At 36.3% G+C, this 11,518-nt stretch overlaps 1 protein-coding gene across 2 annotated transcripts in view; it reads left to right on the top strand.

The window, feature by feature from the left end:
- Positions 1-11,120, top strand: part of LOC145676011 (uncharacterized) — a 124,073-nt gene extending 112,953 nt beyond the window's left edge. For both annotated transcript variants that reach the window (XM_081746850.1, XM_081746849.1), the window contains one exon: positions 7,811-11,120. In XM_081746850.1, the coding sequence (XP_081602976.1) occupies positions 7,811-8,615 (805 nt within the window). In that variant the 3' untranslated portion in view covers positions 8,616-11,120. The remainder of the gene's footprint in view (positions 1-7,810) is intronic.
- The last annotated feature ends 398 nt before the right edge of the window (positions 11,121-11,518 follow it).

An 11,518-nucleotide genomic window follows, 5' to 3' on the forward strand; every position in this document is an offset into this window, starting at 1 on the left:
CGTAACTTCTTAATTATGTGGATCCCTTCATTCCCAAACATTTTCATAGTTTCGTGTTATGATTTGCCACACTGAATTTTGATACTTCATTTCGCTTACAGTGGTTACTAGCTACCTTAACAAGGGGTTACTTTGCACATCGGGCATTACTTCCCACAAAATATGAAAAGAGTTTCACAGTCATCTGTAGGTAAAACCATGAACTGTATACACGAAGTTTCTACTACCCTCTACGATAGAACATGTAACTTTATTTTGGCGTTAATGTTGGGGGTCAGTATCAGTTCTAATTACAGGGAGGGTTTGTTGTTGTAGTGGTATGGAAAGCAGTTACTGTAAATACCGCCAAATTTTAAAAGAAATTCTGTCAATGTTAAGTCAGTTTCGTAGTATTATACAACGTAAGTTGCATTATACAACGTAACTAATAACCGTTTGAACATTTTAATACAAATAAATTAGTTAAACGGCGGTTAAGCCCTACGGAGCGCCATTCTGTGCGTACAGATTAATGAATTGGTTCCTAAAACCAACGGTGCTGACAATCTCTTACAGTTGAAGCTTGCAGGGTCCTTGACGATTCGAATGAATCTCTTCTACCCTAAGACCTTACATACCACCCTGGTTGCATGCCTTCGTCATTCAAGTCATGACACATCAGGGTTAATTTCCCAACCCTTATTGGGCTGTCAACATTCAGGCCTTGAGGAGGTATTTTAAGAAAATAAATATAATGAAAAGGACGACAAGAAATACACCCTGGGAGGAGATTTAATGCTACAGCCCCGCATTTCATCAATTTTTTAATCATTAGTATTACTTCAGGCCCGCTTGTACCTACAAAATTGGTAGGTTTACAAATGTAACCTCTTAAAGAGCGCTAGCTAATACTTATGTGTGGCTTACTGGCAATTGCACTTATGTTTATCGAGAATAAAGTCACATCCGAGAGCATTTGTCACATTAGTGAAACACAAGATAACAGTAATATTAACTTCTTCATTAAACATTAATGTTGTTCAGGGCCTACTCGTACGTAGCAATCTTAATATGTTCTCATAACATAAACCTTAATTTTACCATATACTGCCTAACTGACGTAGGCACTCCGTACTATCGATACATCGTAGTATCCTGTGTTTATCTAGTAAAGGATACCGTGGAATGGTAAACGGTCTTCCCTTTTTCTTTTTCTCGAGACCGGTTTATGATTCCCGGCACAACCAAACAAGAGTTATTTTCAAACATCAAAAAGAATAACATTTAATTTACTTTCTCTAAATCCAAATCAAAACTCTAATTATTTTCTATAAATCCAAATCAAAACTAAGTATTATATCAAAATCTAAAACCCGAACATCGATTTTATTATCGGTACTATTATACTTTTCTCTAATTATGCTAAACATTAAAAGTTAGAGCAAAATTTTGAAATTTTAGTCAATATCAAATCTGCACATTAGCTGGGACCCAACCAGGCGTCACACTGGTTTCATCACTTTAATTTTATAACGAAAGTAGTGATGTCCTTAGGGGATGAATTATATTTTAACTTTCAACTCTTCTTAACTTATAATATCGCTTTCTCTGAAGTCAATTAACTTCAGGTATCATTAGTCACATTGAATGCACATTGACTTTTCATAGTAGACGGCATATATATATATATATATCGAACGACGAACAACTTTATCAAATACAACGTTATTGTCAATTACTTTCAATATTATACTGAATTGTGTTTAACTTACAGTATTTTCACAGCGATTTAATCTTACATTACAAAGTTCGCATATTTTCTCATTATACAACCACAACACCAGATGAAAAAATTCACTATCTGAAGAGCACATTTTTTTAATTACCCGAAATTTTAACTTTATGATTAATTGTAGTTATTACTAGTACTTCTCTAATTATGTTCGTAATTATCTCTAATTGCCTAACATGTCTCTAAATGCTTGATTGTATGGGGACAGCTAAATGTTAATATAAACATAAAGGAGAATGATTAAAAACTCAAACAAAATTTGATAATAAAATTTTATTATGAAGTATGGTTCCCAAAACTGGAAAGACCTGAAAAAAAAATGCAAAACTTAAACATCCTAATAAGAATTCGATACTAAAAATCCGCATCCAAAACGGGATAGCCATACTTTTCAAAAGTGGTGCGGTATTATTACAATTTCAAAGTCCGAAATCACGTTCTAAATCAATTACCTGTTTAAAACCTCCAATGCTGTCTTTCCTCTCCTTTCAACATTCATCTTTCATCTCCAAGAGCTGTAAGGAAACCATAAAACATGACATCTGAGTGAACGTACCTGATTGTAGAGCGATATTGATGGTTTCTTGGACTGGGGCGTCAGTGACGGTAGGCACACACTTTGATTCTGAAAAGTAATCTTCGAAATTCGGGGAAATAATCAAATAAATAAACAATAATCCTTTTTTCATTCTCTAAAAGTTTAAAAGTTCAATTTCGGTATTTCTGTTTTCTCATCTCTTCCGGGGTTTAGCCCGAGTTCGGGTGAAGTTCACGCTTTTTTTTTTTTTGTGCTAAGATTTTAATTTTCCATCTGTGCCGGTTACGCTTGTAAGCTGTAATTTAACACGTTTACGTGTACATTTCCAGTTAGTTTGTTTAATTTGCGGAACTTTTCTCCTTTTTACAGCGCATTTACTAAATTTGCACGTAATGACACGCCTTCCTTTACGACGATTGGATTTACGCTGCATTGCGATACCTGTCATAAATTCCTTTTTATGTTTGCGCTTACTATTACTATATTTTGCCATGTAGTTTACTATACAATGTTTGTACGTGTTTTCGCTTAAGCTTTTTAGTGCTCTTCGGAGTCGATGTATACTTCTTCCGCATGCTTGACTCGAAATAACCTCGCCTACAGCTCGACTTTAATTTGCATGCAGTTCGTCTTTGACCGAGGTTAGTTCGTTCCGAATTACGCTTACCAAGGCATTTTCCTTTTATTCTCAAATTATTTCCTACTGCACGCCTAATGCGTGGTTGTGCGTGCTGAGAATACGCTGTACGTGGAGGTCGACGAACATTGTTATCATCACGAGCAATCAACTTGTCTACCTTTTGAGTAGCACTACACTTAAATTTTCGCTCTTTACAATTTCGCAATAGTGAAGTACTACCTTGAAAATTCAAACATTTCGGCAACTGAAAATTAATAAATGTTGCATGTGATGTACTGATATGATCACGTCTGCTCATTTTAATTCTACTGATTATGCTCCTCGAAATCGAGTTTATGTTAATAATGTATTACGAAAACTCAACTGGGTATCATTGGCCATCTTATTTTTCTTCTTAACCGTGGTGATACATTTCGGTTCTATAACGGAAATATACTTTCGACTGCGTGTGCTTTTTTGGAAGTGTTACTTTTACGCTTGTTTACGGTGAACATTTCCGACCGATATATTATGTACGAGACGTTCACTACTTAAAACACAATTCGCTTGGCGGGTCTATTGTGAATATGAAGTGGTTTCCTTCTACAATACTCAAAGCTGAAAAAAGTCGGAATGGATTTGCAGCACTAAAGTGCAACTTACGTTAGACATACACTGTTACAAAGACAAATTTGAATTTGTTAAGTCGCGCAAAAGCATTTCCTGCGACACAAAACCGACAACACTGTAACTTCGTTATCACACAAAATCATCAATTAAACTCTCAAGCCTTCCCTGGCTTCTTCGAGAGGGCGGATACGCGCAACCTCAACGCTACCCTTATCGTGTGTGAAACATCGGTATCCCTTGCCGGCAAAACAATTACATTAGAAACAATTGTCTACTGGTACGCGTAACGATTTTTGTTTTTCGCTATCTCTACACTGCATATTTCCTTTTCCTGACTGTAATCGACTTTCTGGTTTATTTGGCACATATCTTTCACAACGTGGGCCGGCTCGACTTCAAAAGTATTTACGGTTTCTTTTTCGCCTTGCACTGTTTTATTTTTTTGGTTTGCCTACACTCAACCTGTGCCATTCGCATGTATTCATAGAACACAGTGAGACCTTTCTTTCATTCCGCTTCACTATTTTTAAACTCAGCAGTTACTGAATCAACATGATTGGCCGCGTTAACTAATTCAGACTGTACTTCAGTTAAGGAGTTATTGGCTACTTTGATATCATTACGTAAATTGTCTGCTTCGGCATTCGATTCGCTCTTTCCTACGCTCCGAATCGTTTCTGCTACAGACTGTTGGAGTTCACCTACTGATTCATCTATTTTTTGTCCTAGACATCCAATATTCATTACCATTTTTGAGCAATGGTTTGTAATTGTTTCTCTAATTCCTCTGTCAACATTGCTTGAAATTGTTCTAAAACACTAGCCTCCATATTGATATGAATTACGAGCAATTAATTCAAAGTACAAAAATATAAATGTCTGAGTTTAATACGAAAATAAGAAACATGCACTTAAAACATGAAACACTAAGAATTTTGATATTACGACCATTAACAACCAATCCTTCTTTTCATAACCCAGTTTTCACTTTGCGAAGTGCTACAATATAAAATTAACACAGATATAAACTAGTACCATATATAAAACATTTTCTTTAACTATTCTATCAGGCCTTGATTCCATTTTGTACTAATACACAATAACACACTGAGCAAGGCCATGTGATATGTAAAAAACAGTATCACGTGACAATTTCAACACAATAACTGTGTCTTCATTAGACTTCCACTCCTTCTGGATGCTGGGAGTTGATCATCACTTATATATACTGTCCGGAGATCAACTTTTAATTAGGCTCCGCCTCTTCTTTAAAAAGTAACACTTGTCTGGCTTTCACTTTCACTTTTTCCGCTGGATGCGTTCTGTCCTCTAATTATCCTAATTTTCCTTGTTATTTTGTTTCTCTTTCTTTCTTTTTATTCCTTCTTCTTTAAGCAGAATCTCCCACTCCTTATTTATCGAGAATCCTGCATTCCAGTTTATCACCTTGCCTCCTGCCTTGATAATCTCTCTGGCTTCCTTCCATTTTCTCACCAAAGTTCTGTTCTCTACTTCTATGACCTCTGCTCCTTCCCACCCTATCCTGTGGTTTGTATCTTTCTGATGCTTGTATATCGCATTGTTGTCCATTTTCAATCTTACATCATCCTGGCGCTGTTTAATCCTTTTCTGCATTTTTTTTGTTTCTCCTATGTAAATTTTGTTACACTCCTCGCATCCTACTCTATATATTACTCCCCCTTGATCTTTGTTCGCTATTACTTTTCTCTTTGTTCTTCTGACTAGTTCAGTTATTCTGCTTCCTCTTTTCCTGTACGTCCTAATTCCTGCTTTCCGAAACATTCTCTATATGTTCTCTGTTTGTTTGTACAGTTATTGTGTTGAAACTGTCACGTGATACTGTTTTTTTTTTTTTTTTTTTTTACATATTATCACATAGCCTTGCTCAGTGTGTTATTGTGTATTAGTATTAAAACATTTACTCTTATTCATAAATGCACATGAAGGTGCATAGTGTAAAACATGTATGTGTGTGTGTATACTCAATCAGCTGTTTGCTATCCACTCATATCTACATAGAATTAAAAATCAACAAGAAAAATTTTTATGAGCTACATTAGTCTCTCTGTCGCTCTCAAGGTAAAAACATATTTACTTACGTGAAAAATCTACATTACTTACTTCTTGTTTTTATCTATCCCTCTGCTTTATTTTTAATTAATTGTGTTCGCCGAGGATCTGATGGAAATTGACTGTCGACACTAGGCTAACCAGATTCAAACCTCAACACGTTATCTGCATAACTAATGATATTGTAAAAGCAGTTGTAGGAAGATTACTATAATTTAATCCGGAAAAGGGTCGCCATGTGGTTGAAATCGTCTTTCTTGGTAGTTGTTAGATTCTTGTAAATATAATCGTAACCTTCACATTGATTTTCGTCTTTTTCCCAAGATTTGTCACTTGTTTATTGCGTTCATCCCAGCTTTGCTACGGCAGTGGGACGTAATATTGAGGTCTCAAATATTCAGTAATAATAATAATAATAATAATAATAATAATACTATAGGTAAGAAATTCCGTATGAGGACACATTGTATTAAAGCCTGTAAAATAACCCGTAGCGTAAGCCATAAGTTACAAAATAGTCGGGATTGGAGAGAAGTGTCAGGACCAACAGCACATACCCTCTCGATACGTTCCTACAATTAGCTACATGTTATAACGGAAATTTTCCCTATAACTAGCTAAATGTTATAACGGAAAGTTTCGAGGTAATTTTCGTATAGAAAGTACGAATTCTGAACTCACAAGAGCCATAAATAAATTTGTTTTTAAGTAATGATTATGCCGGCTAAGCTACAGAAGATGTCGAAGGGGTTTAGGTGAAAGGGGTTCCGTACCTTCATGAGACACCTCTACAGCTACTCAAATTTAAACGAAAGATTTCCGCTAATATTTCGTGTAGAATATATTCTACTGTACGTTTCCAGGAAAATAACTCTAAAAAAAAAGAACTGAATATAATTGAACACTAAAGCTTGTAATAAACTATCTTGTGAAGTTTGCAGATGTAATTATAAAAGCTTTGCTACAAAAATATATACACAGACCATAATTCAGTGAGCTCTGAAATACAAACTAACAAAATGAGGTATAAGATTAAGTCTACAGAGCAATTATTGCTTAAAGATTGGCATACACTATTTCGAGAATCGAGATAAGGTGAGAAATGTTTACGATAATTATCCTCTCGTCTCGATTCTCATCTCCAAAGCATGACGATAGTGTGAGTTAACCTTGTCCCGTCTTGAATTAAAATATTTCATCCCGATTTTGTTTGGTTTGTTTTAGAATCGAGACGAGAAATTCGTCTTTCAATGGGCAACATTACACAAAACCAAAATTTTTTTTTTTTTTTTGCCTAATATCACGTTTCTGCTTGTAATGGTACGACCTGAGCAATAATAAGTTTTTAATTTTTAAATATTCTTCGAGATAATTGTTATTATTATTAGTATTATTCCTGAAAATTTGATAGTTCAAGTGCTGAAACAAACGAGTATTCAAATATTTGAATGTAATGAAGCGTGTGTTATCTCCGATCTATTTCCATCAAAATTCCTAAAGTAAAAAAAAAAAGAAATTCTTTACGTGTATTCGGTCGAAGAACCTCGAGAGTACTGGTCAAACCCCTAGACCACTGAACCACGATCACTACGCTGTAAATGATTCGTCTTTTTCTTGTTACTTTAAGTTTCTCTGCCTCAGCTTGGAAGTTGTATGTATTTTTTTTTTTTTAATTCGTTTCAAAACGCCTTTCGTGTTCCTCTTATGATGATATAAGTGAATGATCTTCGGTACAGTTTCTATTAATACGTTGAGTTGTTCTTAAACCTTTGGATCGCAAGTTGTTTTTTTCTCCACATGAAACTACAGATGAGACAGATTTAATTCTCATACTGTGTATTTGTGTCAAGGCAGCCGACAATACCTGGTCATAGACTTATGTCCGCCACGATATAAATGATAGTTCAATTTGATATAGTGAAACAAACTACAGCCACTTATTTTGAGACGTGTTAAGGGTGACTTGGTGACTGATATGGTGATTTGACGTGATATGGTGACTTCTCAGTGGTACTCCATTTCATATTTCTACAATATTTAATGTAATAAAACATGTAATATAGCGTAACTTTATCATGTAATATAGCGAATGATTACATTTTTTGTTGCTACTTAATCATTATCTCCATTCACATTTAATTGTTTGTTGAATTTCTTACAGGGGCGATAACATCTTAGAAGGGAATACGTTTACTACATTAAATGAAGCCATTTCTCATTCTTATGAGGAATCTGATAGTTCGACGCAGTTTGGCAAAGGATTTCATCGATCACGTTTGACAAGAAATATGGTGACACAGGAAAGTGAAAAGCGTCATACGTACCAAAAGAGTGATAAACGCTCTAGTCAAAGTTCAACTATGTCAAGTGGTGAGTTAGTGCATACAGGTGAAAAATCTCAAAAGTGTGGAGTATGTGGAATTGAATTTAGAGTATGTTCAAGTTTGGCTACGCACATGGTGATTCATACAGGAGGAAAACTACACACGTGCCAAGAGTGTGGTAAGGTATTTAATCGACGTTCGACTTTCACTAGACACATGTCAATCCACACAGGAGAAAAACCTCACACATGCGAAGAGTGTGGTAAGGCATTTAATCAACGTTCGATTTTGGCTACGCACATGGTGATTCATACTGGAGGAAAACTACACACGTGCCAAGACTGTGGCAAGGCATTTAATCGACGTTCGACTTTCGCTAGACACATGTCAATCCACACAGGAGAAAAACCTCACACGTGCGAAGAGTGTGGTAAGGCATTTAAACAACGTTCGATTTTGGCTACGCACATGGTGATTCATACTGGAGGAAAACTACACACGTGCCAAGAGTGTGGCAAGGCATTTAATCGACGTTCGACTTTCGCTAGACACATGTCAATCCACACGGGAGAAAAACCTTACCGTGCGAAGAGTGTGGTAAGGCGTTTAATCAACGTTCGATTTTGGCTACACACATGTTAATCCACACAGGAGAAAGACCTTACACGTGCCAAGAGTGTGGGAAGGCATTTAATCAACGTTCAGCTCTGGCTAATCATATGTTAATCCACACAGGAGAAAAACCTCACACGTGCCAAGAGTGTGGTAAGGCATTTAATCGACGTTCAAACTTAGCTACACACATGATAATCCATACAGGAGAAAAACCTCACACATGCGAAGAGTGTGGTAACGCATTTAAACAGCGTTCAGCTCTGGCTAATCACATGTTAATCCACACAGGAGAAAAACGTTACACGTGCCAAGAGTGTAATAAGGCATTTAATCGACGTTCAACTTTGGCAAATCACGTGATAATCCATACAGGAGAAAAACCTCACACGTGCCGAGAGTGTGGTAAGGCATTTAATCGAATTTCAAGTTTGGATACACACACGTTAATTCACAAAGCAAAATCTCACACGTGTCAAGAGTGTGGTAAGCCATTTACTCGCCGTACGAATCTGGCTACACACATGTTAATCCACACAGGAGAAAAACCTCACACGTGCCAAGAGTGTGGTAAGGCATTTAATCGAAGTTCAAATTTGACTACCCACATGTTAATTCACTCAGGAGCAAAACCTCACACATGCGAAGAGTGTGGTAAGGCATTCAATCAACGTTCAACTCTGGCTACACACATGCTAATACACAGGAGTAATAGCTCAGATATGCCAAGAGTGTGGTAAGGCACTTAATCAAAGTTCAAATTGGGTACACACATCTCAATCCACACAGTAACAAAATCTCACCTTGCAAAAATCCTGAAATAGAATTTATTCAACGTCCATACGTGCTGATCCACCACAGGACCAAAACCTCACACATGAGAGGTGTAGAAGACGATATAGTCTACGCTCATACCTTGCAATGCAGTTGAACTCAAGTCAATCACCAAAAAGATGCAAAGAGCGTAGGAAGGCATTTACTCAAGGTTCACATATTGCAAATTAAATGATAATCCACAAAGGACAAAAATCTCACACGTGCGGAGAGTTTATATGAGATGTCGCATTCTGTTGGAGGAATAGAGATGATGTAATCTAAGCTGTTATTTTTACGCGTGCTATGGAAATTGTACTATCCCAAATTAAGTGCTTGAGCAGAATAGTCGACAAAGGGAAGCCATTTGTGTCTGACATCCCATGTTTACTGTAGATCCATATCTAAGCTCAAGTTATAGTCACCAAAATGAGCAACTTTGTCACCTGACAACATCTGGAAATGATTCGTGGCATCTTTCAAGTAAACTTTGAGCACTGTTCCTATATGGTCTGCAGAAACACCCGACGAAGGTTCTTTTTGGAGAGACTTACCTTTGCTCAAATAGTTTCACACTCACTTACGAGATCATTCTGTGCTCTGCTGCCCCATTAATTTTAATACTACAAACAATCCGCCTCTATGGTCTTGTGATCTTATTTCTATGTAGAGAATTGGTTGAGAATGACATTCCATTGTTCCTTATCGATATTTTCAGACATGTTTCGCTCACCACTAAACAGCCATATTTACTCATAAAATTGTAAAATTGTTTGTAACGCTTTGTACATTTTTGTAGTATAGTATAAAGGTGGTTTTCTGTTCACTGCACTTTCGAGCAGCATTCTTCTGTACATCTTAAACGCAGAATATAAAGCACCTGATTTGGCAAAATTCTCTAGCGTGGGATCACGTTGTCCAAGTCACTCTCACTCTTTTCTTGCCATCTGAGTTGAACATTGTAAATTATTTTAATTGAGTGTTCTCTACCAATAAATGATAACGATATTTCACTGCATCTCCAACTATCAAACGCAGACTCTAGCCGTAACCTTACTACTGGGTTCACAATGGAAATGATAAAGCACAGAGATAGCACAAATATTTTCCCCGAAGCAGTAGCACGAACTTTAGCTTTTCTGCGGTTTGATGCCGTCTTTTTGTATTTTATGTATAGACGATCCTAAGTACATACAAAGATTTCTTACTGCCAAACTTAACATACAGATTTACAGTGTGGATAGCTTCATTATTCAAAATCTATAAAAAACTGTTGACCCTCTAACCAAAAGTTTTCCACATACCTTTCATTGTCCGATTACCTAGTCCCACTCTGGAGCTATACCAATGCATAACTTGCCCATATTACAGTACTATATCGAAAAAGTAAATCTCACCTATATCAATAAACGCTTCCAAACTCAGCACCCTTTATTCATGCAATATATACTACCTCACCTTAGACCCCACACCAAATCGCCATCAGCATACTCCTTGTCCCTAAGGTTTACTCTCTGTCAGTACACTTTACCCTCGTGAGATTCATTGTTCTTAACCGTAGAGTGGTAAGGTAAAAAAAAAAAAAAATATATGAATGGGAACATTTTGCCACCTGGACCCAGCAACATTTTTGTCTGATAACATGTGAAATAGAACTTAAATTTGTATTATATTTACAATATTAAATACAAACACCAGACAGTGGATACGCTTTAAGCGAAACTGTACATTTTTATTGAGGCAATATCTTTCTTGTTAAAATTAAGTTCGATAATTATGTGACTATTTTATTGCTTAAATACTGGCACTGAAAATAAAACATTTATTAACTAGATAGAAGTAAACCAGGATTTCTCCTAATAGCAGTATATTACACATAGGGAAATTCACGTTTCAATTCTGCAGCATTCTCCATACATCATTTTTGCGTGACTTAGGCAAATCCACTTACAGCACTTTTGGCAAAATATCTGCTCCTACTGTGTTTATACATGTAACATCGTCCTCGCTTTCCTACTTGAGGAGGTACACGAGCATCTGTTTCTAGAGTCAATCCGAAAAACCTTGCTGTGTTCGCTGAATGTATAACATTACTATTAGTCGGTTCCACATTTTAGAAG

This window comes from Thermobia domestica, chromosome 18 (assembly GCF_964235325.1).
Source record: "Thermobia domestica chromosome 18, izTheDome1.hap1.1, whole genome shotgun sequence".
In the NCBI taxonomy this organism is placed as follows: domain Eukaryota; kingdom Metazoa; phylum Arthropoda; class Insecta; order Zygentoma; family Lepismatidae; genus Thermobia; species Thermobia domestica.